The following is a 27,068-nucleotide window of genomic DNA, read 5'->3' on the forward strand; positions in this document are numbered from 1 at the left end:
TAAAAAGCCACAGTGTGATTTCTGCAATCAGTCTAGACTGTAATAGAAGATTTTGTAGCTTATTTTAGAGCTCATGTTGAAATTTATAATGACACAATGTGTGACTTTTTTGTAAATGTTTTTCTTGTACATTTGAGAAGGGGGTTTCTTGTGAATTATACTTTTTTTTAAAATGGATTTACCACTGTAATGTTGGGGGACATCACATTTTTCTCTTGTAAATCTCACATAGAACGCCCACACACACAAACAATACAGACACATCCAACTCCCACACAAACACAGACACATGCAACACACACACACAAACAACACAGACACGAACAACACTCAGCTTTTAATGGATGTACGACTTTAATCTCGCGGACATCCATACTTTTGTTTGTTTGTTTGTTTGTTTTTGGTAAATTGTGTTAAGTGTGATTTTTGAGAATTTCCAAATTTTTTATTTTTTATTTTTTTTTCCTCAGAATAGTACTCATAGCTTGGTTCAGTGTTGGTGTTGGTTCAGCTTGATCAGTGTTTTCCAAAGCCCAGTGTGACATTCTCAAATATTCTGACTTGAAATCATCACTCAAATGTAAAAACAGTTGGAGATTATTACAGTAACGTACATGTAATCTATTCATTGTTGCAGCTCTTTTATTCCATAGATGTGTAAAACTATTTCTAATGGTACATTGCACCTCTACATAAACACTTATATCATTTAACTTATCTTTACAGTAATGTTTCTTCTGGAGGAAAAAGAAAGTGCACTGAACTTAAGCAACCAACTTATTAATCAACTATTTTTGTGATGCACATAGCAATGGCTCAGCAATTGAATGACCTTTTCGATATGTAAATTTCTAATCTAATTATTGTTTCTATTCCCAAGATGACTGGAAGATGACCTTGAGGGTCATTCTAACAGAAAAGTCATCCTAAATACAAGGCCCTCTACAGTCGAAGATTTGATAAGCAAGCTCAAAGAGTCACTGGGATTTCAATACAACTTCAGTCTCCAATACCAAGACCCCGATTTCAATAATGAACTATGTAATCTGACAGATACTGAAGAACCAGAAAAACCAACAGTTAAAGTCTTGCCTATCCTTGAGCTGGTACCTGTCCCACCTGATGAAGTCTTCAGTGACACAACGAGTACAGCAGATACAGAGATACTCTCACACTCATCTCATGAGCGACAGGAACAGTGGCCAGAATTTTGACATCCCAACATTTTCTGTTGATGTACAGTATAGACTTAGACAAGCAGATCTGCTGTTTATGAGTGAGGGAACACACCTTAAAGTATCAAAAGAACTAACACACAAGATACTTGAGAGATTAGCAGAGAGCATGTATAGCTACACAGCATACCCAACTGCTGCTCAGTTTGAAAGTGTTGCAGCAGCACTGGTAAGCAAACACCCTTGTCTCCAGGAGCGAGGCTCAACCACTCGCTGTTGTGGTTGGAAAAATAGTCAAAGCATAAAATGGCTAATTATAGAACAAAGAGCAGGCAATCAGGATGCCTTGATGTTGCAGTAAATGCCGGTAAGCGGGGAAGGCATTCAGCAGAAGGACAACCAGCTAACAAGCGCATCAAAAAGACAAAGAAAGGTGAAATCAACTACTTGCCCAACTTTCTGGATGGATTTGATCAGGCAGCCCTGGAGGGGGCCTGCAAAGACTTAGTTGATGAAATGCAGAAGAGAACACCAAATGGACCTCTTGTGAAACAGAAGATGGATCAGACATTTGCTCTGAGAAGAAAAGAGGCAGTGGAGTCGGAACCCGCCCTAAGCACGATGGTGAAAGGCTGGCCTGCCCTCTTCACTGAAGATCAGGCATGTTCACGAAAGAGAAGGTAACTAATGACTATCTTTGTATTATATAATGTGTCTAGATGTATATTTCTCTTGTCCTCTTTAAGGAAAACATTGATATTTTTAATTTGGGACATGCTGTTTACACACTTAAACATCAACATTTCAAATCATACAAAAAGGACATTCATGGGTGTTTTTCCAGCTCTACTTTGCAGATGGCTTGCCGTGTAAAGCTCAGTTGATCTAGGTTCTTAGGTTGTTTTTTTTTTTTTTTTTTGCTCTCTGTATTTTTCAGGTGTTCATGGAGTTCAGCAGGATTGTGGGCAAGAACCTGAAGCAGGAATTCTATGAGAGCATCGATCGGCACAGTCCTCATCTCCTTGAGTTATTTCGTTCCAAGAGAGGCAATGTTGGACAGTTGACACAGATTTCACAACAGACTAATGTAAGTCCATACACATTATGTGCTTGGCATTGTTCTTTGCAGATTTTGTAAAAACATCATAGTGCCACTCTATTAGTTGTGTAATTCAGTTTCTTATAGATCATTATTTGTTTTTCATTTTAGTTATCTAACTTGTTATTCTGTTTAATTCCCAAAAGACTACAGAGCCAATCATCCTGGGGGACAACCCCACAAACTTCTTCAAAGCAGGCTTTGTAAGTAAGCTCTTGCTTTCTTTTAATTTTCACCATGACACTCTTACAGTATATTGATCAAAGTTTTTTTTTTTTTTTTTTTTTTTTTTTCCAAAATTAGAAGTCTAATGTAATGATTGTGCTCTTCTGTTATTCTTTATCAAGGATCTGATGATGGTGATTCTTTCCGTGACCTTGACATCGGGATACTTCTCATTGAGCGTGAAGGTACTGGGCTCACATCTTCCCAGCATCTCAGTCCAGCCTCGCTGAAAATCATCATTGAGGGAGAAGTCGTGATGGGAAACATTCAAGATCTGCCAAAAGCAATGCGCATTCTGTTTGGACATATGCACTCCATCTTAACTATCCCAAGACTATGAAGCTCACATTTCAGTTCATCCAACAGGTATTGCTCTCGTTAGGCCACACTGACCTAAAACCGCAGCTACAGACTTTGAAAAATCAGCTTGCAATGTAGAGATGTCAACTCTACTGTAATAAGCTGTTGACTACTTTTTTTCTTTTGCCACACCAGTAAAAACTCTTTCTGACCAGTGGGTAAACCTTTGTAATGGGAATTCTTGTTATTCATCTTCTCTGTACTTAATCATAAGTATTCACTGTTTCATTCATAGGATTAGGTGCGTGCGTATGTCATAATCTGCTGACCATGCAACCACGTACAGTATGTTATTATGCACTGATTAAGTGAACCTTGTGTCCTGATTGTACAACACATTATGACGTGCCTATTGTGCTGACATTGTTCTGATGATAGAACAAAGTCATCCTGTCTACAAAGATAATATATTGTATATAATCTATCAACTTCTCTTGCTCCAGGCTCTTTCTTGTCATCTCACACTCGAGACAACAAGAAGGGAGTCCGTCTGCAGGCGTCAGAATAAACTCACAGAAAGACAACGAACGACTCTGTGCTTTTTAGTACAAAATTGCCAGAACAAACTTGGCGTTGTCAGCAGGATCACCCGTGAGGCGACGTTTGGGACTCAGCGCTGCAGGTTTTAAGTCTGTACAGCTGGAGTCTGGGACTCCAAAACCCTGAACCTCCCTATCAAAGACGGTAGAGAAGCGGGGGACCTGGCACGTGAGGACTGACGCCCACTCACTGGCGTGATCCAGAGAACCTTTTCTGGCACACAACTTTGTCTTTCTGGTGAGTAAATCCGGAAAAGGTAAACGATCCTCACCACCTGGGGTGTGTTGTAATAGACGTATTAACAGGGCAGGTTTTGGAAACCGCTGTAGGATCAAGGAAGCTTCGGGTCAGGGACCCAGGGGGGCAGGTTTTGGAAACCATTGTAGAGTCTGGGACTCATAGGTACAGCCCCTGTGCACATTAAAAAAAAGCTTTGAATGTTACCATCAACGATCGTTTAGGGTTTAGGTTTGCTGTTCTAAGAACGCAGGGGGTTAGAATAATTTTACATTACACTCTCACAAAAAAAAAAAAAAAGTGGGGAGTTTAATAAAAACATCGAAATTAAGGTAAAAACAAAAAAAAAAAAAAAAAAAAAAAACCTCTAGAGAAAACCAATAGTAAATATCTACACTGATTAGTTGAAGTGGTAATAAATGAAAATAAAAATCCAAGGTCCTTACAAATCCACCTAAAGAGAAGAAGAAACTAAAAATCTAAAACAATTTTTTTTCTCTCTCTCTTCTTCTTCTCCTTTTCCTTTTCAACAATGGGTTCCAACAGCAGTAAAGAAAAAGCATCTGAAAATGAACCTCTGATGTGTTCTCCCAATATTCGATTTATGATCACAAAATATGGTGAACGGAGTACTGACCAAATTAAAATCTGGGTTCAGGAGTGTGGGTTCCCATGCACTGGCAGTTTTAGCCTAAACCAATTAGAACACTTGAGAGTCCAACTAACAGCAAGGGAAAAAATCAGTCAGACAAAGCAAAAGAAAAAAGGAAAACTGTTTAAAGCAAACTGGGAAGCTTTTGGTTGTTGGCTTACTGAAGCCAACATCAGGGACAGAAAACAAAAGGCAGGGAAAGCTACACTAACCTCTGTATCTCAGTGCCTCAAACTAGATCCTGATCTGGACTCAGCTCCGCCCAGACAACGGCCAGCACCAGCTGCGGACCGAGGAGGAGCAGCCAGCGCCCCGGAAACAACCACAGCCACAGCCCAAGCCACACCATCACGGCCTGAGAAACCAATACCTCACCCAAGAGGGGAAAAAGAGAGACCTCCACCTTATGCTACCAAGTATTGCACACCGCATACCCCTCCCCCACGGGATGCGCACAAAACACGACAAGGCACCATTTTCAAGCGAACAGACTCCATTTCTCACTCAGACGCTGTGTTAATTGCACCGATGGTTGAAGTAGCTGGAGGAGACGGAAACTCTCAGCTAATCCTCAGACCATGGACGTACAACGACATGAAAGAAGCTGCCAAACACCTCCCTTCTGTCCAAAATGGGGGAGAAGAGTTTGCAACACAACTGGACATCTTCTGTCAACAATTCAGACCCTCGACCAATGAACTGAAGCGACTGCTCATGGTCCAAATGGGGAACAAATGGACAAAAGTAGCTGGAAACTTCCCTATAGAAGAGCAAAGACTGACTCACCCAACATGGGCAAATGAAGCAAACATTCAATATAGACAAACAGTGACCGAGCTCTGTGATAGAATCAGAACAGCCTTCCCTCTAAGACTGGATATGGGGAAGATATCAGCTTGCAGACAGGAGGAGAATGAGATGAGGCTCACCTGCGAGACCGCTTCATTAATGGCGTGAAATCAGAAATCAGTGAGATGGTTAAACGCAACTGTCTGACATGGGACTATGGAAATCTTGAGACAGTTGAAAGACATGCCATACATGCAGAAAGATTCCTGAAAGAAAAAAAAACAAAAAGAAGTTCACAGCTGGCAGACAGATTGCAAATGGCACAGATCTCAGTGTTGGAATACCAAGCCAGAGAGAGGGGTCACGGTCGCGGTCGCGGATGCGAAGACATCACAACAGAGGGAGAGGGGCAGGCCATGGGGCATCTGATGCTTGTTTTACGTGTGGAATGATGGGACACTGGACTAGAGAGTGTCCGGAAAACAAGGGAGCTGAGACCGAGGCAGAGGCCGATTGACTAGGGGCGGAGCAGAGGACAGTGATGGACTCATCTGGTTATGACGCAAGAGCTGAGACGGCAGACCACTTCACACAACAGATAAGTAAAAATGCATCCACTGACATGCAAAACACGGCAGAAATAGACACACACAGCAAACAACACCTCATTTCACAAGCCATTCAACATCTGAAGTCTACACAAAAAACTGGTGAAGAAAGAATTTCTGAAATCTACACAAAATTCTCACACGAGGCATACAAGAAAATGCCAAAATACACACTCACAGTTGAGGGACAAGACATCACTTTTTTGGTAGACTCAGGTGCCACAGAATCAGTTATCATGCAGAACAATATCAGCCCAACCCCAAAACTAAGTGGCAGGTATGCAAAGACAGTGGGCGCATCAGGCACTCACGTTATAGAGAAGTACACAGCCCCACTCTCGTGTCAGGATAACGTTGAGGGAAAGCTTAAACATTCATTTTTGCTGTCAAAATGCTGCCCTGTGAATCTGTTAGGGAGAGATTTAATGTGTCGACTAGGCATAGTTTTGGTTTCCACTCCCCAAGGTATTGTTGTGACGAAAATTCCCCAAACAAATTCCTTTGTTGAATACGGTGGGGAAGACCTTGTGTATGCTTATCAGTGGAAGATTCCAGACACTACACTCAACTCTGTCAACAACACACTAATACAGGAGGCCAAGACACTAACTATAGACACACACACTGACATCATGACATCACGAAACCTGCACTGCACTTCTCACATCTCTCGAGGAGCAGACAATGAGTTTGAGGAAACTTGGTATCAGGCAGATCACAACAGGGACACACTTGGGCTAGATTGGTTATACTGGACTCATAATCAATGTGCTGTGTCAGTAACTCTGTCTGATCCATCTCTTCAAGCTCTGTTCAGGGTATCACACTCCTACCCCCATGTTTCACTGGTCAAACCAAAAAATAAAAGGTGGAAGGACTTGGGACCTTGGATAAAAGCATGCAACGAGGCCTCCGGGTGGGAAAAAACATCAGATTCTGATGTGGATTTCCACCCGCATCTGAAGGTGCACCGAAAAAGGTTTTCTACTGAAGTGACTGCGGTACGGACTGTTGAGCTCATTCCAGAAACAGATTTTCAAACAGCAACAAAGGTAAAAGATTTTTTTGATTCATTGTTTGGCAATCACGCTTTCATAAAAGACGTCTCAGAAATTCCTGAGCTAAAACAGGTACCATCATGTTTGTGGGCGAAACACAAATATGATGTAGGACTGATTAAAGGCGCCGAACCGGTTGTGATCACACCAAACTCCTCGTATAGACCATGCAAAAGACAACCTAGATTCACTCAGTTTACCAGCTGGTAGTGCCCTTTTGCAATATGTGGATGACCTCATGATTTGCTCTCCCACAGAAGAAGCCTGCAAACAAGACACACTTGCTCTTCTGAACCATCTGGCTGATAACGGCCACAAGGCCAGCTTGTCAAAACTTCAGTTTGTTTCAAAACAAGTCACTTTTCTGGGTCATGTGATCACAGCAGAGGGCAAAACCCTCTCACCCAAACAAATTGAAGCAATCCAAAACATCCCACAGCCTGAAACAAAGAAACAAGTTATGAGTTTTTTAGGAATGACGTCATATTGCAGACAGTGGATCCCAAACTATGCAGAAATTGAGGCACCATTAAACGCTCTTGCTCATGGGAAAGGCCTCACAGCAAAAGACAAAGTCACATGGACACCTGAGGCAGTAAAAGCCTTTGTGGACCTGAAATTGGCATTGCAATCTCCTCCAACATTAGGCCTTCCAGATTGCACCAAACCATTCACACAGACTGTTGACGAACGGGGTGGGTACATGACTTCGATACTGACACAAGACCATGGGGGACAACAGAGACCTGTAGCCTATTTCTCATCAAGACTCGACTCAGTTGCTGCAGGACTTCCTACATGCCTTAGAGCTGTGGCAGCTGCTGAAAAAGCTGTGATAGCATCACGTGACATTGTAGGCTATGCTGATCTCACTCTACTGGTACCACATGCTGTTTCAATGATTTTGCTTGAACAGAAAACTTCTCACCTGTCAACAGCAAGGTGGCTCAGATATAACACGATTCTGCTTGACATGCCTAACATCACTGTTAAAAGATGCAATGTTCTTAACCCTGCAACTTTTCTCCCTACACCAGATGATGGACAACCGCACGACTGCGTGGCAGTCATAAATGAAACCTGTTCTCCCAGGCCTGATCTGCAGGACACACCTTTACAGAATGCTGACCTAGAACTGGTTGTGGATGGTTCAGCCTCGAGAAACTCAACAACCGGTAAAAACCAAGCAGGCTTTGCTATTACAACGCTACATGACACAATTGTTGCACAGCCACTCCCCTCAAATTATTCTGCACAAGCCGCAGAATTGGTTGCACTGACAGAAGCATGCAAACTTGCTTCTGATAAAACAGTTAACATATATACTGACAGCAGATATGCATGGGGAGTGGTACATGATTTTGGCCGTCTTTGGGCCAACAGGGATTTTTTAACTTCCACGGGCAAACCGATTGCCTATCACACCATGGTTGCTGCACTTCTCGATGCTGTCCTCCTTCCAAAACAGGTCGCTATCTGCAAATGCCAAGCACACACTAACAATGATGATTTTGTTTCACAGGGGAACGCCAAAGCGAATGCTGCAGCTAAGGCAGCAGCACAGCTAGATAACACTAAAAACAACATGCAATGTCTTGCCATTGTTGACTCACCATTGACACCCACAGCTGATTTGCAGGACCTGCAGGCCAGAGCCGGCCATGAAGAGAGGCTGGCTTGGAAAAAAGCAGGCTGCTCTTTTTCTAACAAAGTGTGGTACGGACCAAATGATAAACCATGTTTGCCAAAATATTTCTTTCCTCATTATGCTAAGTTGACACATGGAAGAGATCATGTGTCAAAAGGGGGTATGATGAGTGAAATACAGAGATATTGGTTCACAAAGGGTTTCTCTAACTTCTCCCAAAAATTTTGTCAAAGTTGTGTGATCTGTGCTACTAACAATGCAGGCAGAGGCATCCAGATACAACAGAGTGCTCATCCACCACCACAAAAACCTTTTGATCACTTACAAATGGACTTCATTGAGTTTCCCTCGCTTCACACCTAGCGAGGGAAAGAAATACTGTTTGGTTTTTGTTGACATGTTTTCTAAGTGGGTGGAAGCTTTTCCCACTTCTAAACAGGATTCAGCAGCAGTAGCAAAAGCTTTAATCAGAGAAATAATTCCCAGATGGGGAATTCCAGGTAAGATCTCATCTGACAATGGTACACCTTTCGTGAGCACAGCCCTGAAGAGCGTGGGTGAGTATTTTGGTATTGACATGAGGCAACATTGTGCCTATCACCCAGCAAGCGGGGGGGCTGTTGAAAGAGAGAATGGTACATTGAAAGGCAAGTTGGCTAAATGCTGTGATGAAACTGGTTTAACTTGGACAAAAGCACTACCGATTGTTTTGATGCACATGAGAGCTAGGGTCAGAAGCAGAAACGGCCTCAGCCCATTTGAAATCCTCTTTGCATGGCCAATGAATACAGGGATTGGACCGGTTAAGAGGCAGCTCCCTCATACCAGCCAGTGCGAAGATGAAATGTTACGTTATTGTGCAAACCTGTCCTCTGTGCTTTTTGAAATCCACAAACAGGCTAAGGACGCCCTACCGAAAGCCACGGAGCGAAAACTACACGACCTAGAACCAGGAGATTGGGTCGTAGTGAAGGATATGAGGAGAAAGAATTGGAAAGCATGCAGGTGGAATGGACCTTTCCAAGTCCTCCTCACCACGGAAACAGCTGTGAAAGTCGCGGAACGGGCCACCTGGATACACGCCAGCCACTGCAAACGCGTTCCTGAGCCGACGGACGAGACAACATCAAGCGTGCGGAGCATCAGTAGGTGAACCAACGCTTTCCCCCGCCTTGTGTCTGCGAGGGAGAGAGGGGTGTGGATAACAATAGGGCCACACGTTTCTCAAACTCACGAAGAGGCAGGCACACTGAATACGGGGGTAAGCTGAGGTGCCACGGCTGATGCGATGACGCCAACGAATATACAGTGGCGCTGGAGGGGTGACGGATGTAGAGGAATTCGCAGCGTATTCCTGCTCACTGCCACCATCGTCCTGCTACTGCTCCTGCAACAAGGCACATCTCAGCCTAATCAACAACAGGGGTGCGAAAACTCAAACAGCAGCTGCAGAGCATCCAACTGCAGAAGGAGGAGAGAATTGCTGCCAGAGTTTACTCGCTCCCCACTGAAGCCTGAGGAAAATTCCTGGTACACTGTAGTACTATCAACAGCCAGAAGGATTACAAACGACAGCTGCTATGTCTGCACACAACTTCCTCACGGAGTGGGGGGACGCAATACCTGTGACGCCACGACCACTGAACATTTCTGAGACCTTAGGCGTCATGCTAGCCTTCACCCTGGGGGTTTCCCTGCAAAACAGAACTGTGACACATGACTAAGAGCATTAACATGTGCAACATCAGCATCACCAATTATGGAGGTTCAACGGCTAGATTCTGAGACCAAAGACCAAAGACTCTGAGAAATGGAGTCTGTGGTCTTGGCTGACTGACGGAGGATGGAAAGTGACATTGCTGAAAATACTGACACCCTTTCTCCATTTCCTGACAGTATTTATGATTGTAATCTGTTGTGGTATACCTTGCATCAAAGCTTTGATCACTTCACTGGTCAAATCCTCTGTAGGACAGTTCATGATTCAGTCGGAAGATGATCCCTCTCTGGACTTGGTTCCACCCTATGCTAATCTTGATGATTTTTAACACTTTTGTTTAAATCTAGCAATATTGCTTATGTTGATTAATCTCTTAATTGTTAATCTAGCAATATTGCTTGCTTTGATTGAGTTCAGTTTTCATAAATCGTCATAATTTCTAACTGTTAATCTAGACTTTATTTACTTTATTTCCTTTCAAATTTTCAATTTTTATTTTTTACATTATTATTATTATTATTATTTGATTTTTTTTTTTTTAATTTTCATAAAATGTGAGTTTCAATGATTAATTATAGTTTGTTGTGTTAATTTGTAATTTAATTTGTGAGCGTAATACGTTCAAATGGGGGAATGTAATGGGAATTCTTGTTATTCATCTTCTCTGTACTTAATCATAAGTATTCACTGTTTCATTCATATGATTAGGTGCGTGCGTATGTCATAATCTGCTGACCATGCAACCACATACAGTATGTTATTATGCACTGATTAAGTGAACCTTGTGTCCTGATTGTACAGCGCATTATGACGTGCCTATTGTGCTGACATTGTTCTGATGATAGAACAAAGTCATCCTGTCTACAAAGATAATATATTGTATATAATCTATCAACTTCTCTTGCTCCGGGCTCTTTCTTGTCATCTCACACTCGAGACAACAAGAAGGGAGTCCGTCTGCAGGCGTCAGAATAAACTCACAGAAAGACAACGAACGACTCTGTGCTTTTTAGTACAAAATTGCCAGAACACCTTTTTTATTTTCTGTAAAACAGGCCGACAAACAGGCACACGTAAAACGCAGACACACACACAAACAACAGACACATTTAAACATCCACTCACAACACAGTCCCACACAACACCCACACACATACACACATACACACACTTAAATGCTGCAGAAAGTGGGCTGAAGGATGTGACTTATGTGAAAATTAAAATTGAGAGGAGTTGTAGCAGAAAGACATAAGACATTGTTTCAATTCTTGTTGCATCATCAGTCTTTAGATGGAGTTAGATATTGTTCTGATATGATAGTCTCTGTTGGTTTTTTTTTTTTTTATGGATTTACCACTATAATCTCAGGGTACATCCATGTTTTTTCTTGTAAATTTGTGATGCATTCAACACCCCCACACACAACCAGCATGGACAACACCAACACCAACAACCACACAAACAGCACAGACACAGACAACACCCACACACAGAAACATTCAACAACCACACACATAATTGTTTCAATGATTTGAAATTACCTTTTTCAGATTAATCATTTTAGGTTGGATGTGTTGATGTTGACCCGATGATAAGTTTGTAATAATAAGATTGGCTGTGTTTTGCCTTTTTCCTTAAAAATAAAATGCATTGGAGCATTTAAAGGTTTTTTTTTTTTTTTTTCCATCCAATTTAATTGAAACAATGTTTTCTACAATATTTTTTTTAAAAAAGAAAAGGTAATTTAATTAGAGGAAAATACAGTAATTGTAATAAAAAATAATTAGCAATAACAAGTAATAATAGCTCGTTATATTTAATAATTTTGAGTACACACTACTAACAAATATAAATACTAAACTTCAGGTTCTATGTTAATACAACTCAACATATTTAGTTTCAGCTTTTGTAAAAAGTTAACGTTCCATGTTAGTAAAACTCAACCGATTTAGTTTCAGCTTGTGTAAAAAGTAAACGCTCCATGTTAGTAAAACTCAACATATTTAGTTTCAGCTTGTGTAAAGACTAAAGTGGTATAGGGCAACGGGTTTCCACGCAATTTGCGAGTAAAGTCAACTAATTCAGGTTAAGAGTGTAGATACTTCTGAGGAGGTGGTGGAGCGAAGGACACTGGACAGACTTATCCATCATGGATAACCCTGAACACCCTCCTCACCACCTTGTGGACAGACAACAAAGCTCCTTCTCCCATAGACTGCTCCAGCTCCACTGTCACAAAGACTGCTTCAGGAAATCATTCCTGCCACGAGCTATCAAACTGTACAACAGTAATTTAAACAGTTAATCTACCAACCTCACAAACCCCAATATTCATTGTTTACATATTATTTGCATATTTGCATATTATACTCAGCAGAACTGAGCAGGAGCGGCTGAAGATTCGGCTCTCCTTGTTCGCTACAAAGAATCAACTGTCAACATCACTATTGCTCATCAACAATGCAGCTGTAGAAAAGGTGGAGGCTGTTAAGTTCCAATCACCAGAAACTCACCAGATTACGTTCTTTTTCAGACTACTCCAGAGGATGAACATCTCGCCACTGTCAGGAATCAACAATCCATTTATCCAGGCTTGCTACCTCACCAGGTTACGCCAGAAACTGAAAATGTCCCACATTCTCTGTGGCTTGTTCCAGTATTTTACTACAACATGCATGCCCAGTTCCCTTGTACATATTGTACAATCTTTTTATCATGTGTTTTTCCATTTGCCATATCCTGATGTCAACAATAACCATTTGTATCTCCGATGGGTTGGACTGGACGCTAATTTTCTCCCTCCTTCGACTGGCACATTTGCTGAATAACTCTAACTCTGCAATAAGCTGGAACTTCTGAAACAGCTCTTTATTTCTAATTCCCACAACCAATCCACCCGGCTCTCTTTGTTTTTTACACATTTACAGTCGCGACAAAAAAAAAAACAATAAACAAAAGGCAAACAGAAAGCGGTCATGGGGTGATCCATAAATCAAGGTGAATTGGCCTCATGTAAAATAAGGAAATGCTGTAACAAGGGGTTTCAGACCCAAATACAGTGCCACCAGAGCACAGATATTGCTTGTACTAACTTTAATCTCTGACTTGGCAGAAACAGAAAAACGGCCACCCAGTTCAAAGTTCAGCAAAAGTCTCTTAGCCTTTTCACTGTTGCACAGCGCCAGGTGAGCAGAGGAAACTCACTCTATTCAGTCATTTTTAGGTGGATTCAAAGTCTCTCAAAAAGTTTGGTGAAACAAATACCAAACGAGTGCCAGCAAACAAAGAACTAGGAAGTGCAAGGCAAAACTCTTAGTCAAGGGCAGAAGGCTGAGGTATTCATCAGAGAAAAGGAGAGCAGAAGTAATCAATGAGGGCAGGTTCGGCAATGAGAGATCAGTCCAATGGCAGATGCTGGAGAATCTTGCATGAGAGCAAAGAACAAAGAGTGAGTGTGGGAAAGCATCTTAAAGGTCCCATATTATGAAGCTTTTTCAACAGGTTACATAGATCTATTATTTCCATAAAACATGTTTTTGAAGCTGTTTGCTGGAAATAGCTTTTAGGAAAAGATTCTCACCTCCCTCTATTTCCCTCTGTTTCAGTCCCTTTCAGAATGTGCTGTTTCTGGTGTCTGTAGTTTTAAATGCAAATGAGCTGCTGCTGCCCCATCCATGTTACCATGGTAACGGTACCCGTGTGACAGTAGCGGACATGGCTGCAATGAACAGACTTGAGCAGAGTGCTTTCGTAGTTCAACCGTACATGTTTGAACCTGAATTGGATCCTGAAGGGACGGAAAGCTCCTACAGAACTTCAGACTCAGAGAATTCAGCAGGATGCTTCTGAATGGTTAGTCAAAAAATGTCTTTCTATTTTTTTTCTCTTCAATATGAGCACCACCTGTACAGGGGGCAGCGTGAGATGCCCGCAGTTCAGATGGTCAATGCTCACGCTAGGAAGTACCAATCCTAACTTGTAGCATACCAGAATGACGGGGAGAAACTCAGCTAAAAGCCTCTACCAAGCATTACCATCCAAACGAAATGATAATACATACCCCCAAAATGATCATGCCATAAGAAATTATATGGGCATGTAACGAAAACAAAAAGTCTGCTGATTTCACCATGTCATGCAAACCACACAAGCCTGGTATCATATGAAAGCAGAAAGTATGAAGGTCCTGGTTGTTTACATAATGAGGAGGGGGTTTCTAGAGTGGGGGGAGCGCTCTGGGGGTTACTTCTTTCTGGATCGTCACTGGTGTTTCTATGCTCAACTTGGGTGCTGCCCCTAGAATCTCTTGACTTGGTCAATAGAGGTGTCGATCATCAAATTGGACCTGGGTTGCTGAGACATTGACTGGTCTAGCTGCGGTGTTAGTTTCAGCGCTCCTTTTCATTTACACATGAATGGGCAGAGTGCACACAGAGGACTCATTTCTTATTTATTTCTTATTGCTTATTATTAGCTTATTTCTTTAGCTTTATACATGGATGATTTTTTATTTGTTTATATCAGTGCACATGTGGAAATTGTGCAACAAGGCAGTTGGAGCCTGAAAACATATGCTGCTAGGAGGTGCCACAGGTCATATTATCTTTACCTACACTTTTGATTGCAGTGTATAATTGCAGATAACATGCCAATGCAGACCTATTGTTATGCATAACACATAACAAGACGGATGCAGCAGCTGCATGATCGACCATCCAGGTTGAGAACATGTTTGCCTAAATGTGTTCTTGCTGCAGAACACATGCAACATTTACAGGGTTAACTATGGTCCTTTACAGCTATAGGGGATAGAGCAGTGAGTTTTATCTATATAATAACCTACTTAATTTCACTGTTCATACACCATAATACACTAAATATAGTCAACCAATGCCACAAATTCCGATTGTATTTTTTCTTGAACATAGCCAAGTTTTTCCTAAGCAAATACTGTATATTACACATTTATTCACATGAAACATTTTACAGCTATACAATAAATATTTATTGACCACAGTCGTGATATATTTGTACATGGAAATATAGTACAAGTGAAGGATTCACTGAATCCAAATTGGAAAAATGTGACTGCAGAAGCTGACACTATAGAACCTGTTTGTAGGAGCCAAGGCATCCTAGATGTTATATGGGCTACTGGCCCTTTAAGGGACTTGGATGCTTGCTGCGCTAGCGGTCTCGGAGCTGCAGTAAACAGGCAGTGGGAGGTCGGGGAATTTGCACTGAGAGCGTACAGTTTTCTTATCGCGGCTGAGGCATTGTTTGTGGCATACAGCCAAGTTTATAGTTTTAGTTAAGGAAATACAATTTGCTCCTGTAATAAGATTCCCCCTGTGGAAGAATAAACTTTCATCCTTTACATCGGAGTTCAGTGGAGTTTTTCCTTGCTCGCAGCTAGCGGACTTCAGCACGAGAAACGTAAACAAATCAGTGGACCGCCGGCCCCTCACACTGTTGACGAACATAATGTTCAGTTTTCTCAGTTGTTGCGGGTATTTAGCCTGTAGGTGTTTTGTGAGCTGGTGCTGGGGCTTCCTTGGGCAGAAGATTTGTGTAGTCATAGATACGGAGGCTGTTGGCTCTGCACTCCCCCTTCATGGACTTTGGAAAGCTCAGTGTGAAAAGAGGATCCCCTAATGATGTGGTGGCTTGTCCTCTATCAGCATCCTCGCTGTAATGAAGTGCATTATAACATTAGTCATTTCAGGACACAGTAGCCTGGACAGCTGTAACAAAAGTATATTGTTATAATAACAGACCATATTTAGGAGTAAAACATGACAGCACTGTTACAGTATAAATTCATGCACTAAAGGCTGCAACAGCTCACTGCACACTTGATCAACAGCAGGTAACTGTAATGATGCACTGGCCTATATAAAAAAAGAGAAGTGACATCAACCTTATCTTACATATATAGCTATGCCAACAGCTGCATGCAGCAAAAAAAGGACCACTCATAAATAAACTCCAAGAAGAAACTCATTGCACAGAATGGTTGGCTTGGGCTCCTCCTTGAACCGCCACCTTCAAGGTGGAGGAGTTTGAGTACCCGAATGATCCTACAGGCTATGTTGTCCGGGGCTTAATGCCCCTGGTAGGGTCTCCCAAGGCAAACAGGTTCTAGGTGACGGGTCAGACTAAGAGCGGTTCAGAAGCCCCCATGGAAATTGGAAAAACGAGGACATTCACGTCGCCCGGATTGGCGTCACCGGGGCCCCACCCTGGAGCCAGGCCTGGAGTTGGGGCTCACAGGCGAGCGCCTGGTGGCCGGGTCTTTGCCTGGGGGGCCCGGCCGGGCACAGCCCGAAAGAGCGACGTGGGCCCGCCTTCCCGTAGGAGGGGTACTGGAAAGTGCTCCAACCGGGGACTCCATCGTTCTGCTGGGGGACTTCAATGCCCACGTGGGTAGCGAAAGTGATACCTGGAGGGGTGTGATTGGGAGGAACGGCCTCCCCGATCTGAACCCGAGTGGTGTTCTGTTGTTGGATTTCTGTGCTCGTCACAGTTTGTCAATAATGAACACCATGTTCAAGCATAAGGGTGTCCATCAGTGCACGTGGCACCAGGACACCCTAGGCCGGACGTCAATGATTGACTTTGTAGTCGTATCATCTGATCTTCGGCGGTATGTCTTGGACACTCGGGTGAAGAGAGGGGCTGAGCTGTCAACTGATCACCACCTGGTGGTGAGTCGGATCCGCTGGCAGGGGAGGAAGCGGGACAGACTTGGCAGACCCAAACGTACCGTGAGGGTCTGTTGGGAACGTCTGGTGGAACCCGCTGTCAGGGAAGTCTTCAACTCCCACCTCCGGGAGAGCCTCGACCAGATTCCGAGGGAGGTTTGAGACATTGAGTCCGAATGGGCCATGTTCTCCACTTCCATTGTTGATGCAGCCGTCCGTAGCTGTGGCCGTAAAGTCGCCGGTGTCTGTCGTGGCGGCAATCCCCGAACCCAATGGTGGACACCGGAAGTAAGGGATGCCGTCAAGCTGAAGAAGGAGTCCTATTGGGCTTGTTTGGCTCATAGGACTCCTGAGGCAGCTGACGGGTACCGGCAGGCTAAGCGTGCGGCAGCTCGGGCGGTTGTGGAAGCAAAAACTCGGGTCTGGGCGGAGTTCGGGGAGGCCATGGAGGAGGACTACCGGTCGGCCTCGAAGAAATTCTGGCAAACTGTTCGGCGCCTCAGGAGGGGGAAGCGGCTCTCTATCAGCACTGTTTACAGTGGAGGTGGGGAGCTGCTGACCTCGACTGGGGATGTTGTTGGGCAGTGGAAGGAATACTTCGAGGATCTCCTCAATCCCACTGTCATGTCTTCTGCAGAGGAAGCAGAGGCTGGGGACTCAGAGGTCGATTCGTCCATCACCCGGGCTGACCATTCACACCCGTGTCCCTTGCGCTATTCTGTGGGAGGTGCTCCGGGAGTATGGGATTGGAGGCCCTCTGCTGAGGGCTGTGCAGTCCCTGTACAACCGGAGCAGGAGCTTGGTCCGCATTGCCGGCAGTAAGTCGGACCTGTTCCCGGTGCATGTTGGACTCGGCCAGGGCTGCCCTTTGTCACTGGTTCTGTTCATTATTTTTATGGACAGAATTTCTAGGCACAGCCAGGGGCCAGAGGGGGTTCGGTTCAGGAGCCAGCAGATTTCGTCTCTGCTTTTTGCGGATGATGTTGTCTTGTTGGCTCCATTGGGCCAGGACCTTCAGCATGCACTGGGGCAGTTCGCAGCCAAGTGTGAAGCGGCTGGGATGAGAGTCAGCACCTCCAAGTCCGAGGCCATGGTTCTCGACCGGAAAAAGGTGGCTTGCTTCCTCCGGGTCGGAGGAGAGATCCTGCCTCAAGTGGAGGAGTTTAAGTATCTTGGGATCTTGTTCACGAGTGAGGGAAGAATGGAGCGTGAGACTGACAGGCGGATCGGTGCAGCGGCAGCAGTAATGCGGTCACTGTATCGGTCCGTCGTGGTGAAGAAGGAGCTGAGCCGAAAGGCGAAGCTCTCGATTTACCGGTCAATCTACGTTCCTACCCTCACCTATGGTCATGAACTTTGGGTCATGACCGAAAGAACGAGGTCCCGGATATAAGCAGCTGAAATAAGCTTCCTTCGCAGGGTGGTGGGGCACTCCCTTAGAGATAGGGTGAGGAGCTCTGTCACCCGGGAGGAGCTCAGAGTAGAGCCGCTGCTCCTCCACATCGAGAGGAGTCAGCTGAGGTGGCTCGGGCATCTTTACCGGATGCCCCCTGGACACCTCCCTAGGGAGGTGTTCCAGGCATGCCCCACCGGGAGGAAGACCCAGGACACACTGGAGCGACTATGTCGCTTGGCTGGCCTGGGAATGCCTCGGGGTCCCCCCGGATCAGCTGGAGGAAGTGTCCAGGGAGAGGGAAGTTTGGGCGTCCCTGCTTAGACTGCTGCCCCCATGACCCGGTCCCGGATAAAGCGGGTGGAAGATGGATGGATGGATGGATGGTTGGCTTGGAGTGTAAATAGTGCTGTGATGTAGCAGTTTTAACCATACACTCATTTTGCCCTGGGCTTTTCTGACATATTCCTGTTTAGAAAAAATTTCCAAATGCATTTTTTTCTCAAATTCCCAAAGCTTAGACCCACCGGAGCGTCTGTGTATGTATCGCTTGATCGACTGGGTAGCTGTGTTTGCATATGGAGTCCATGCTGATTGCTAACTAGAAGCTAGCAGTTAGCGTTAGCTTGTGCTATATGGCAAACTACGCTACAACACGCAAGAGTTTGCACTAATCTACAAAAGAAACACACAGCAAATTATTTGTATACTTACATGTCCCTCGTATGCAGGTATTCCACGCTAAGCTGGAAGTGACCTCTCCTTTGGAAAAAGCCTCCCGGCTAATCCTGCCTCATACTGACCAAGGTTGGAGAAATAGTCAGTCTTGAAGTGCTTAGCACACACCAACAGGTTTTTGCTAACTGTAGCTGGGACATTGCCTTCAAAAATGACTTCAATCCACGCTGCTCCTCTGTCCTCTACGGCTGGGAGTCGATGGAGTGATTTGTGCTTGTCTTTACAGCCAACAACAGAACACTGCGTGTGGCGCCTCTACATTATGATTTCTAACACGGTGCTTTCGATAGCAAAATGTTGGATCTGTGAGAAAGTAGCACTGTATCTGATGGATGGAGAGACACCGGGGAGAGAAGGAGGAGGCTGGTGGCTGGTGGATGGGAAAATGCGAATGTGCAGGCTTGTTACGTAATTGTCCTTGCCGAATTCGATCGGCTTGTTTGGAAGCTCTTTGCAGGGTGCTTTCAGAAATCCGTATCTCACTCATAAAAGCATGGATGATCTTATTTCACACTTTGTATGTGTGTGGTAGCACCAGAGACCCATAATACAGCCCAAAATCCCAGAAAGTGAGTTTTTCATAATATGGGACCTTTTAATACTGGACTGATCGGTAATGAGAATCAGGTGAGGATCAGGCAAATGGGCAGGTGGATGTGGCTGGCTAAGAAAGTGAGAGTGGAAAAGTACTGGCTGAGCAGGTGAACAGATGAAAAGGGAATGGCAGCAGGTAAGAGACTGAATGCACTGTGAGAAATGCACTATTATACATGAGATAATTATGAAAAGTCAGATGCACTGGCTAAATAAATACACCATTTTTTCCTACTGTCTTTCTCCCACTTTTTTTTTTTGGAGTCTTATAGAGTAGGCTATCTGTTCGAGACAGTGAATATGTTTTGAGATCCTTGGCAAAGAGGCCAGCAATAGGGTTCTGACGCCAATATTTTGTGATGGCCTTTTTACTTGATGCTAGAAAGATCTTTAAGAGATAGGAAACGTCACGTAATACATGAAGGACATCCCTTCGTGTATTACGTTCCGTCTTGGAATTATGTCATTGTAATTTTTTTCAAAACAACATTGTAATCTCATGTTCCTCTTCTTCAAACTTGAAGGAGATTAATGTTTTTTCAGCTTTGCTGCCCGTACCACTAATGAGTGTGAAGGCTTGGACAATCCTGGTTAGCTTGGTGGCTGTCCTGAAAATCTTTGCTTTCACTCCAGCCATTCTCCCCCGGACTGGCTAAACTTCAACTCATCTGAAGGTGTAAGAAATTCAAAGATTGATTGGGAGGACTTCCCCAATGGTGGTGCATGCAAGTGCACAACAAGCAAGCACCTGATGGGTGTGAGCATTCACCTTGAGATATGTAGACTGCAGGGGCCAGGGACTGAACCACCAACCTTCTGATAAAATACAACTGCTCTACCCCCTGAGCCAAGCCATGTTGAAAGAATTTACATTGTGCTTGTCTTTTGCTTGTCACTTTTGGGTAGTGACATGATATCACCATCCCACCAGTAATTGCTGGGATGTTATGTTTTCAATAACCAAACACTAACTTCAGCTGACAAGCTAAGATGAATGTAAAACAATTAAGCAAGCACAAAAACCTACTCAAGCAACTCCACATCCATGAATTTTCACGCCAAATGAGTGACCAAGCCATCATCCATGCATGAATGCTCATGGCCTGCTCTGGTCTCTTCAGGTAAGGAGCACAAATTTTCCTCTATGCCACCCATTGAGTAATCATACAGTTAACTGCCATTGCCAGGTACATTTTATTTGTTTTTGTACAGTCAATACATTATATTAGTTTGTATTATTATTATTATTATTTTGTTTTATATAATTTTTTAATAATTTTATTATAATTTGCTGGTGATATGGTGAAAATTTACATAACAATGATGACACAGAATTACATAGAAACATCAACACATTAAATACTCTTATACTATTTTAAGTTCATTCATTCATCTTCTATATACCCCCTTTTGGGGTAGCGGGGGGCTGGAGCCTATCCCAGCTAGCAATGGGCGAGAGGCAGGGTACACCCTGAACCGGTCGCCAGCCGATCGCAGGGCAACAGACAACCATTCACACTCACACTCACACCTACGGACAACTTAGAGTCACCAATTAACCTAATGAGCATGTTTTTGGTCTGTGGGAGGAAGCCGGAGTGCCCGGAGAGAACCCATGCATGCACGGGAAGAACATGCAAACTTCACACAGAAAGGCCCTGCCCGACCCGGGGATCAAACCAGCGACCTCCTAGCTGTGAGGCACACGCACTACCTGTTGCGCCACCGTGCCGCCCGATATTTTACGTTATAGCACTGAAATACTAATTCCTTATCGAATTTAAAAATAAAATCAGGGTCACAGAAGTGCCTCCGGGCCATAGAAGCGTATGAAACACATAAAAGTGCCTTACTGCTTCAGTGGGAGCAGTGCAATATTTGTCATAACTTGTATAAGGCTTGGCATTTTTCTGCAAGGCATGGATACATGCAGAAACTCTGCATGAAGCCAACACAAGCAAACATGGAAGAGAGTAATATGACATAGAATCGGGTAATTACGAACAGGAGAGGGTCTTCGACCAGCCACGATAAAACAAGGAGCTTGTACCTAAAAGAGAGCCTACATCTGTTGAGAGGACTTGATTTGGGTAGAAAAAAACGACATGGACAGGAAATCCATACTTAACATATTAAGCTGCAGACCAAGCCTCACATGTTAGGATTGGCAGTATCCCCCTGCCTGTTTCCCTGGTTTTCTGTTTTTACCCCTCCCTTGTGTTTTCTGTGTATTCGCTCTCTCCCTGTCAGTGTGTCCCCTTGTGTGTACCTGAGCTGAGCTGGGCATCGCTCACATGCTCCCCTCCAGCTTTCAGCATACCTGAGGTTCATCAAGCAATCAATGCTTGCAGTATATAAACCTCGGTCCTTCACTCTTTGCCAGACTGTCAGTCCTATGTGGTACTTCGTCTCAGCTCCTGTTTATGCTCTTGCTAAAATCTGTTCCACGCTCTGTACTCGTGATCTCACATGTGTGTTTTGTATTCTCTGCCTAGAAACCTCTGAGCCATACTCCACCTGGATCTCTTGCCATAAGTCAGCCAGACTCTCCGTCTCCTTGATCTGTCTTCGTCTGCCATTCCTTATCTTCAGTCCAGATCAAGCTCGATTGAATTGCACATTCTGAATATTTGTAGTGTTACAAATAAACTGCTTGTACTGATCTCTGTCTGCCATTCTGCTTTTGGGTTGTACAAGGTCACTCATTATGACACCACAACAGGTTAAAAAACCACTAGCCTCTTTCACTGCCTCTACAAGAATCATGTCAAACAGTACAGAGAGAGTCCATGTATGTGAGCCACTAAAGTACAGTTGAGTGCTCAAAACAAACTGCAGACTGCAGACATTGGTTATTTTGTTTGCAGCTACAGTGAAAAGTGTTTTCTCTTCACACTTTTATATTTGATACATTGATATTTTGTATTTTGTTACATTTCATTGAAAATGTGCGCAAGGATTCCAAATAAAAGGAGATTAAGAAAATATCAGTCAGAACTTTTCATTGCTCCAGTATATAATTCAAAATGTTCCATGTGGTCATTCTATGTAAACTATTGATTCATTAAATTTTTCAGAAAATGTGCTATATTGTGATAGGTGTTGTTATCTGTATAACAATAACCTATATGACCAACAGTTAGGTTAGGAAATATTTGGACAGTGACAAAATTTTCATAATTTTGGCCCTGTACACTACCACAGTGGATTTTAGATAATACAATACAAAAAGGCCCGGACGTCCATGGAAAACAACAGCAGTTGATGATCGCAGGATCCTTTCCATGGTAAAGAAGAACCCCTTCACAACATCTAGTGGAGTGAAGAAGACTCTCCAGGAAGTTGGTGTGTCATTATCCAAGTCTACCATAAAGAGAAGACTTCACAAGATTTGAGTTAGCCAGAACACATCTAAAAAAGCCAGGCCAGTTCTGGAACAGCATTCTTTGGACAGATGAAGATAAGATTAATCTGTATCAGAATGATGGGAAGAGGAAAGTATGGAGAAGGCTGATTGGATTCGAAGCACACCTCATCATCTGTAAAACATAGTGGAGACAGTGTAATGGCATGGGCATGCATGGCTTCCAATGGCACTGGGTCACTTGTGTTTATTGATGATATGATGGAAGCATCCGCATGAATTCTGTATTCTATAGGTACATTCTGTCTGCACACATTCAGCCAAATTAAGCAAAGTTGATTGGACGGCGCTTCACAGTACAGATGGACAATGACCCAAAACATACTGTGAAAGCAACCCAGGAGTTTTTCCAAGGCATGGAAGTGGAATATTCTACAATGGCTGAGTCAATCACCTGATCTCAATCCGATCTAGCATGCATTCCGCTCGCTTAAGACAAAACTTAAGGCAGAAAGACCTTCAAACAAACAACAACTGAATACAGCTGCAATCAAGGCCTGGCAAAGCATCACAAAGGAGGAAACCCAGCATCTGATGATGTCCATGGGTTCCAGACTTCAGGCAGACATCGCCTGCAAAGGATTCTCAACAATGTATTAAGAATGAACATGTTATTTATGATTATATTAATTTTTCTAATTACTTTAGGTCCCTTTAAATGAGGGGACTATATATATGAAAATGTTTGCAATTCCTAAACCCTTCTTCTAATTTTGATGAAAACATCCTCAAATTAAAGGTGAAAATCTGCACTTTAGTTTCATGTCAAATCCATTGTGGTAGTGTTGTAGCGTACACGGCAAAAATTATGAAAATTGTGTCATTGTCCAAATATTTCTGGACCTAACTGGATATCAGGATATGAGATTGTAGTCATTTTGCACAAACCCTACTTAGAATTACTTTCATGCAACTCTTGGATAGGTGTGCAAGTGCTTCCTAATCATCCAATCTTGGTAAAAAATCCTTTTGACTAAAAGTTAAGCACGAGATACTATCTTTTTCTAACAGCTTTTTGGTCTTGGCCTGTGTATTCTTGTCTTCACTTAAAGCAATTTAGTATTGCACTTCTGTGAAATTGGGGTACTTACAAGAAGCAGAGAAAAAAAGAATGGTCAAAATCAAAGTAACAGAGGCCAAGTCATCCTATGTTGGAGTCCCTTTTTTCGGTCAAGTTTGAAAAACACAGGACACTACAATTCCCATAATAGTTACAGAGGCATGATAGGACTACTGGCTGTGTCGTACCAAAGATGACTAGTGGACTTATGTAAAACCAGTGAAGTTCTTCTTCAATACTAAGAGTAGAAAGAAAAGTTTTACCTGTTTGTACAGCCATCCCTGCTTGGTCACTTCTGCTTTGGGATTCCTTCGCATAGAGTTGGAGCGCTTTCCAAACATAGCTACCTTTCTAGGAGTCCAAGACATCTGCAAGTCAGAAAAGGTATGGAAGAAGAAGAAGAGGGTTAATATGTAGTTTATGTATTTATTAATGCAATGTATCAAGTACCAGGAAAATTTACACTATAACAGTGAGGTATAAAGGATTGACAGATTCAGTGAATGAGTGTATGTATGTCTCCATCCATTAATTTATGTTTGATTGATTGATGCACAATTTAAAATTTTTGTCTACCAGGGATGGGTTTATTTGTTTGTGTGTGTGTGTGTGTGTGTGTGTGTGTGTGTTTGTGTGTGTGTGCATGTGTGTATATATGTATTACTCATTTGTGGGAACATAAATCTGTTTACACAATCATATTGTGGGTACTCACTTTCCTTCAAATGCAAGACTTTGTTTAAAGTTCAGGTAAAATTAGATTTAGATTAAGGTTAGGGCTTGGGCAAATGGTAGTTATGGTTAGTATAAGTCTCCAGGAAATTAATTTAAGTTTATGCAATGTCCCCAAAAGTTATGGAAACACGTGTGTGTGTGTGTGTGTGTGTGTGTGTGTGTATTTTCTGATTCTGATTCTGATTCTGATTTGTATACATGCACGCATGTGTGTGTGTGTGTGTGTGTGTGTGTGTGTGTGTGTGTGTGTGCGCCCACCCTGGTGTAAGGCTGGGTTTCCGACAGCTCTGACACCATACTGGCATTTTTGGAGTGAGAAATCTTCTCAGCTGCAGTATTCACCTTCCCATTCATATCCAAATCACAGTGCCTAGACAAAAGAGTGAAAGTGTGAACTCTTGTTAGTGCATCCAATGCATTTGTACTCTAACCATTTATTGTGTGTGATTGCCATAAAATTGAATATTAACTTGTCTGTAGAGACCTTCTTCAGGAGAATAAAGTCCAGTGTTTACATTTACCTGTCAATTTCCCCTCCATTGTGCCCCCATGTTAGAAAAAAATGCAGTAAAAGTCCCCTATTAGATGTCTTTATGACAGATAAAACATAGCACACTGTGCTCTATGGTGGCCCAATGCCCAACATGATGAAGTGCCATCAGGGGTGCCATGCCAGTGGTAAAAATGTGATGCAGTGCCAAATACATGGAGGTGGAATTCAACTAAGTACAATCACTCAACTACTGTACTTAAGTACAAATTTGAGGTACTTGTCGTTGTACTTTACTTGAGTCTTGTCTTTTCTTGACACTTTCTACTTCTTTTCCATGATATTTAAAGAGGAAATATTGTACTTTTTGCGTCATAACATTTATTTGGCAACTTCAGTTACTTTATGAATTCAGATTTTTTAAATTTTGCCATAAATTAAACTACCCAACAGTTTGTACAAGTACAGTTGAAATGATTTGTTGATTAATCAATTAGCAGATTGACAGAAAATTAACTGCTATTTTGATAACTGTTGAAGGGGTCCAGCTTCTCAAAGGTGAAGATTTGCTGCTTCTCTTCCCTTATCATTTCAATGCAATTTTTTCCCAGTAACTCTCTAGGGTAACAGTCACATTTATTTTGTAATCTAACTACATTGCAATTGTGTGTCTGATATGGTAGTGTGCAGCACAGGGGCTCCACAGGGTACACTTCTCTCTCTTTTCCTCTTCACTCTGTATACATTGGACTTCAGACACAACACTGACATCTGTCATCTCCAGAACTTCTCTGATGAGACAGCCATCACTGGACGAGTATCAAAGGGGAGCAAACTGTAATACAGGAAGTCATCACAAACTTTGTCGAGTGGAGTGAACTGACCCACCTGCACATACATGCCAGCAAGACAAAGGAGATGGTGATAGGCTTCCATAGAAAGGTGCCACAGACTACACTGGTTAACATCCATCGCCTGGACATCAAGATCTGGGCCAAGTACAGATACCTGGGTGTTCACCCCAACAAGAAACTGGACTGGATCAACAACACAGATGTCCTGCACAACAAGGGAGAAAGTCATCTCCATTTGCTGAGAGGACTGAGGTCCTTCAGAGTGTCCTGGACACTTAAGAACATTTTATGACACTGGCTTTTATGGTGGTTTACAATCATCTATGCAATGGTCTGCTGGGGCAGTGGAAGCTCTGACAGGGCCAGACAATGACTGAACAAACTGGTCTGGCTCTGTTCTGGACTACCCTCTGGACACCAGTGAGGAGGTGGGTGAGAGACCAAGCTGGCATCAATCATGGACAATCCCTGTCACCCCCTGCATGAGAAGAGGGGGGCCTCAAGCAGCTCCCTCCCTGTGTAAGAAGGAATGCTACCACAGGTCCTTCATTCCAACAGTTGCCAAACTGTTTAACTCCAGCATCATTTAATGTAGCACTGTGTTGATGTTGTCACAAAAATCACAAAATGTGTGTGTGTGTGTGTGTGTGTGTGTGTGTGTTTGTTTATTTATTTTTTTAATCTTTGATACTTTTTGGATGTAATGCACATAGACTTCTATAGTTGATTTTATTTTGTATCATTTCTTTTCTTTTTTATTCATGTTTTTTACTGATTCCTTTTATTCTGCTGTTGTAACAAGTGAATTTCCCTGGCATTCGATCAATAGAGTCTTATCTGTTAATTAACTTGTTACTCTCCAACAGAGCTAGCTAACCCTTGTATTGTAGTACAACAGCTGTTACAGGGAATCATTCATATGGTTGATCAGAGAGAGCAATGTCACCCTAAACTCTAATAACATA

General features: G+C 43.0%; 1 protein-coding gene and 1 long non-coding RNA gene across 4 annotated transcripts in view; both read right to left on the reverse strand.

Annotated features, from left to right (window-relative positions):
* Nucleotides 1-27,068, reverse strand: part of plekha6 (pleckstrin homology domain containing, family A member 6) — a 289,330-nt gene that overhangs the window by 116,544 nt on the left and 145,718 nt on the right. For all 3 annotated transcript variants that reach the window (XM_076749470.1, XM_076749461.1, XM_076749477.1), the window contains 2 exons: nt 25,018-25,129; nt 24,288-24,392 (listed from right to left, as the gene is read on the reverse strand). In XM_076749470.1, the coding sequence (XP_076605585.1) occupies nt 24,288-24,392; nt 25,018-25,113 (201 nt within the window). In that variant the 5' untranslated portion in view covers nt 25,114-25,129. The remainder of the gene's footprint in view (nt 1-24,287; nt 24,393-25,017; nt 25,130-27,068) is intronic.
* On the reverse strand, nt 96-18,143 carry LOC143332243 (uncharacterized). The gene is made up of 2 exons (XR_013078191.1): nt 11,144-18,143; nt 96-3,023 (listed from the first exon to the last, which is right to left on the reverse strand). It is a non-coding gene; the product is annotated as an uncharacterized LOC143332243 (long non-coding RNA).

The sequence above is a fragment of the Chaetodon auriga genome, chromosome 2, assembly GCF_051107435.1.
Source record: "Chaetodon auriga isolate fChaAug3 chromosome 2, fChaAug3.hap1, whole genome shotgun sequence".
NCBI classification, from domain to species: Eukaryota; Metazoa; Chordata; class Actinopteri; order Chaetodontiformes; family Chaetodontidae; genus Chaetodon; species Chaetodon auriga.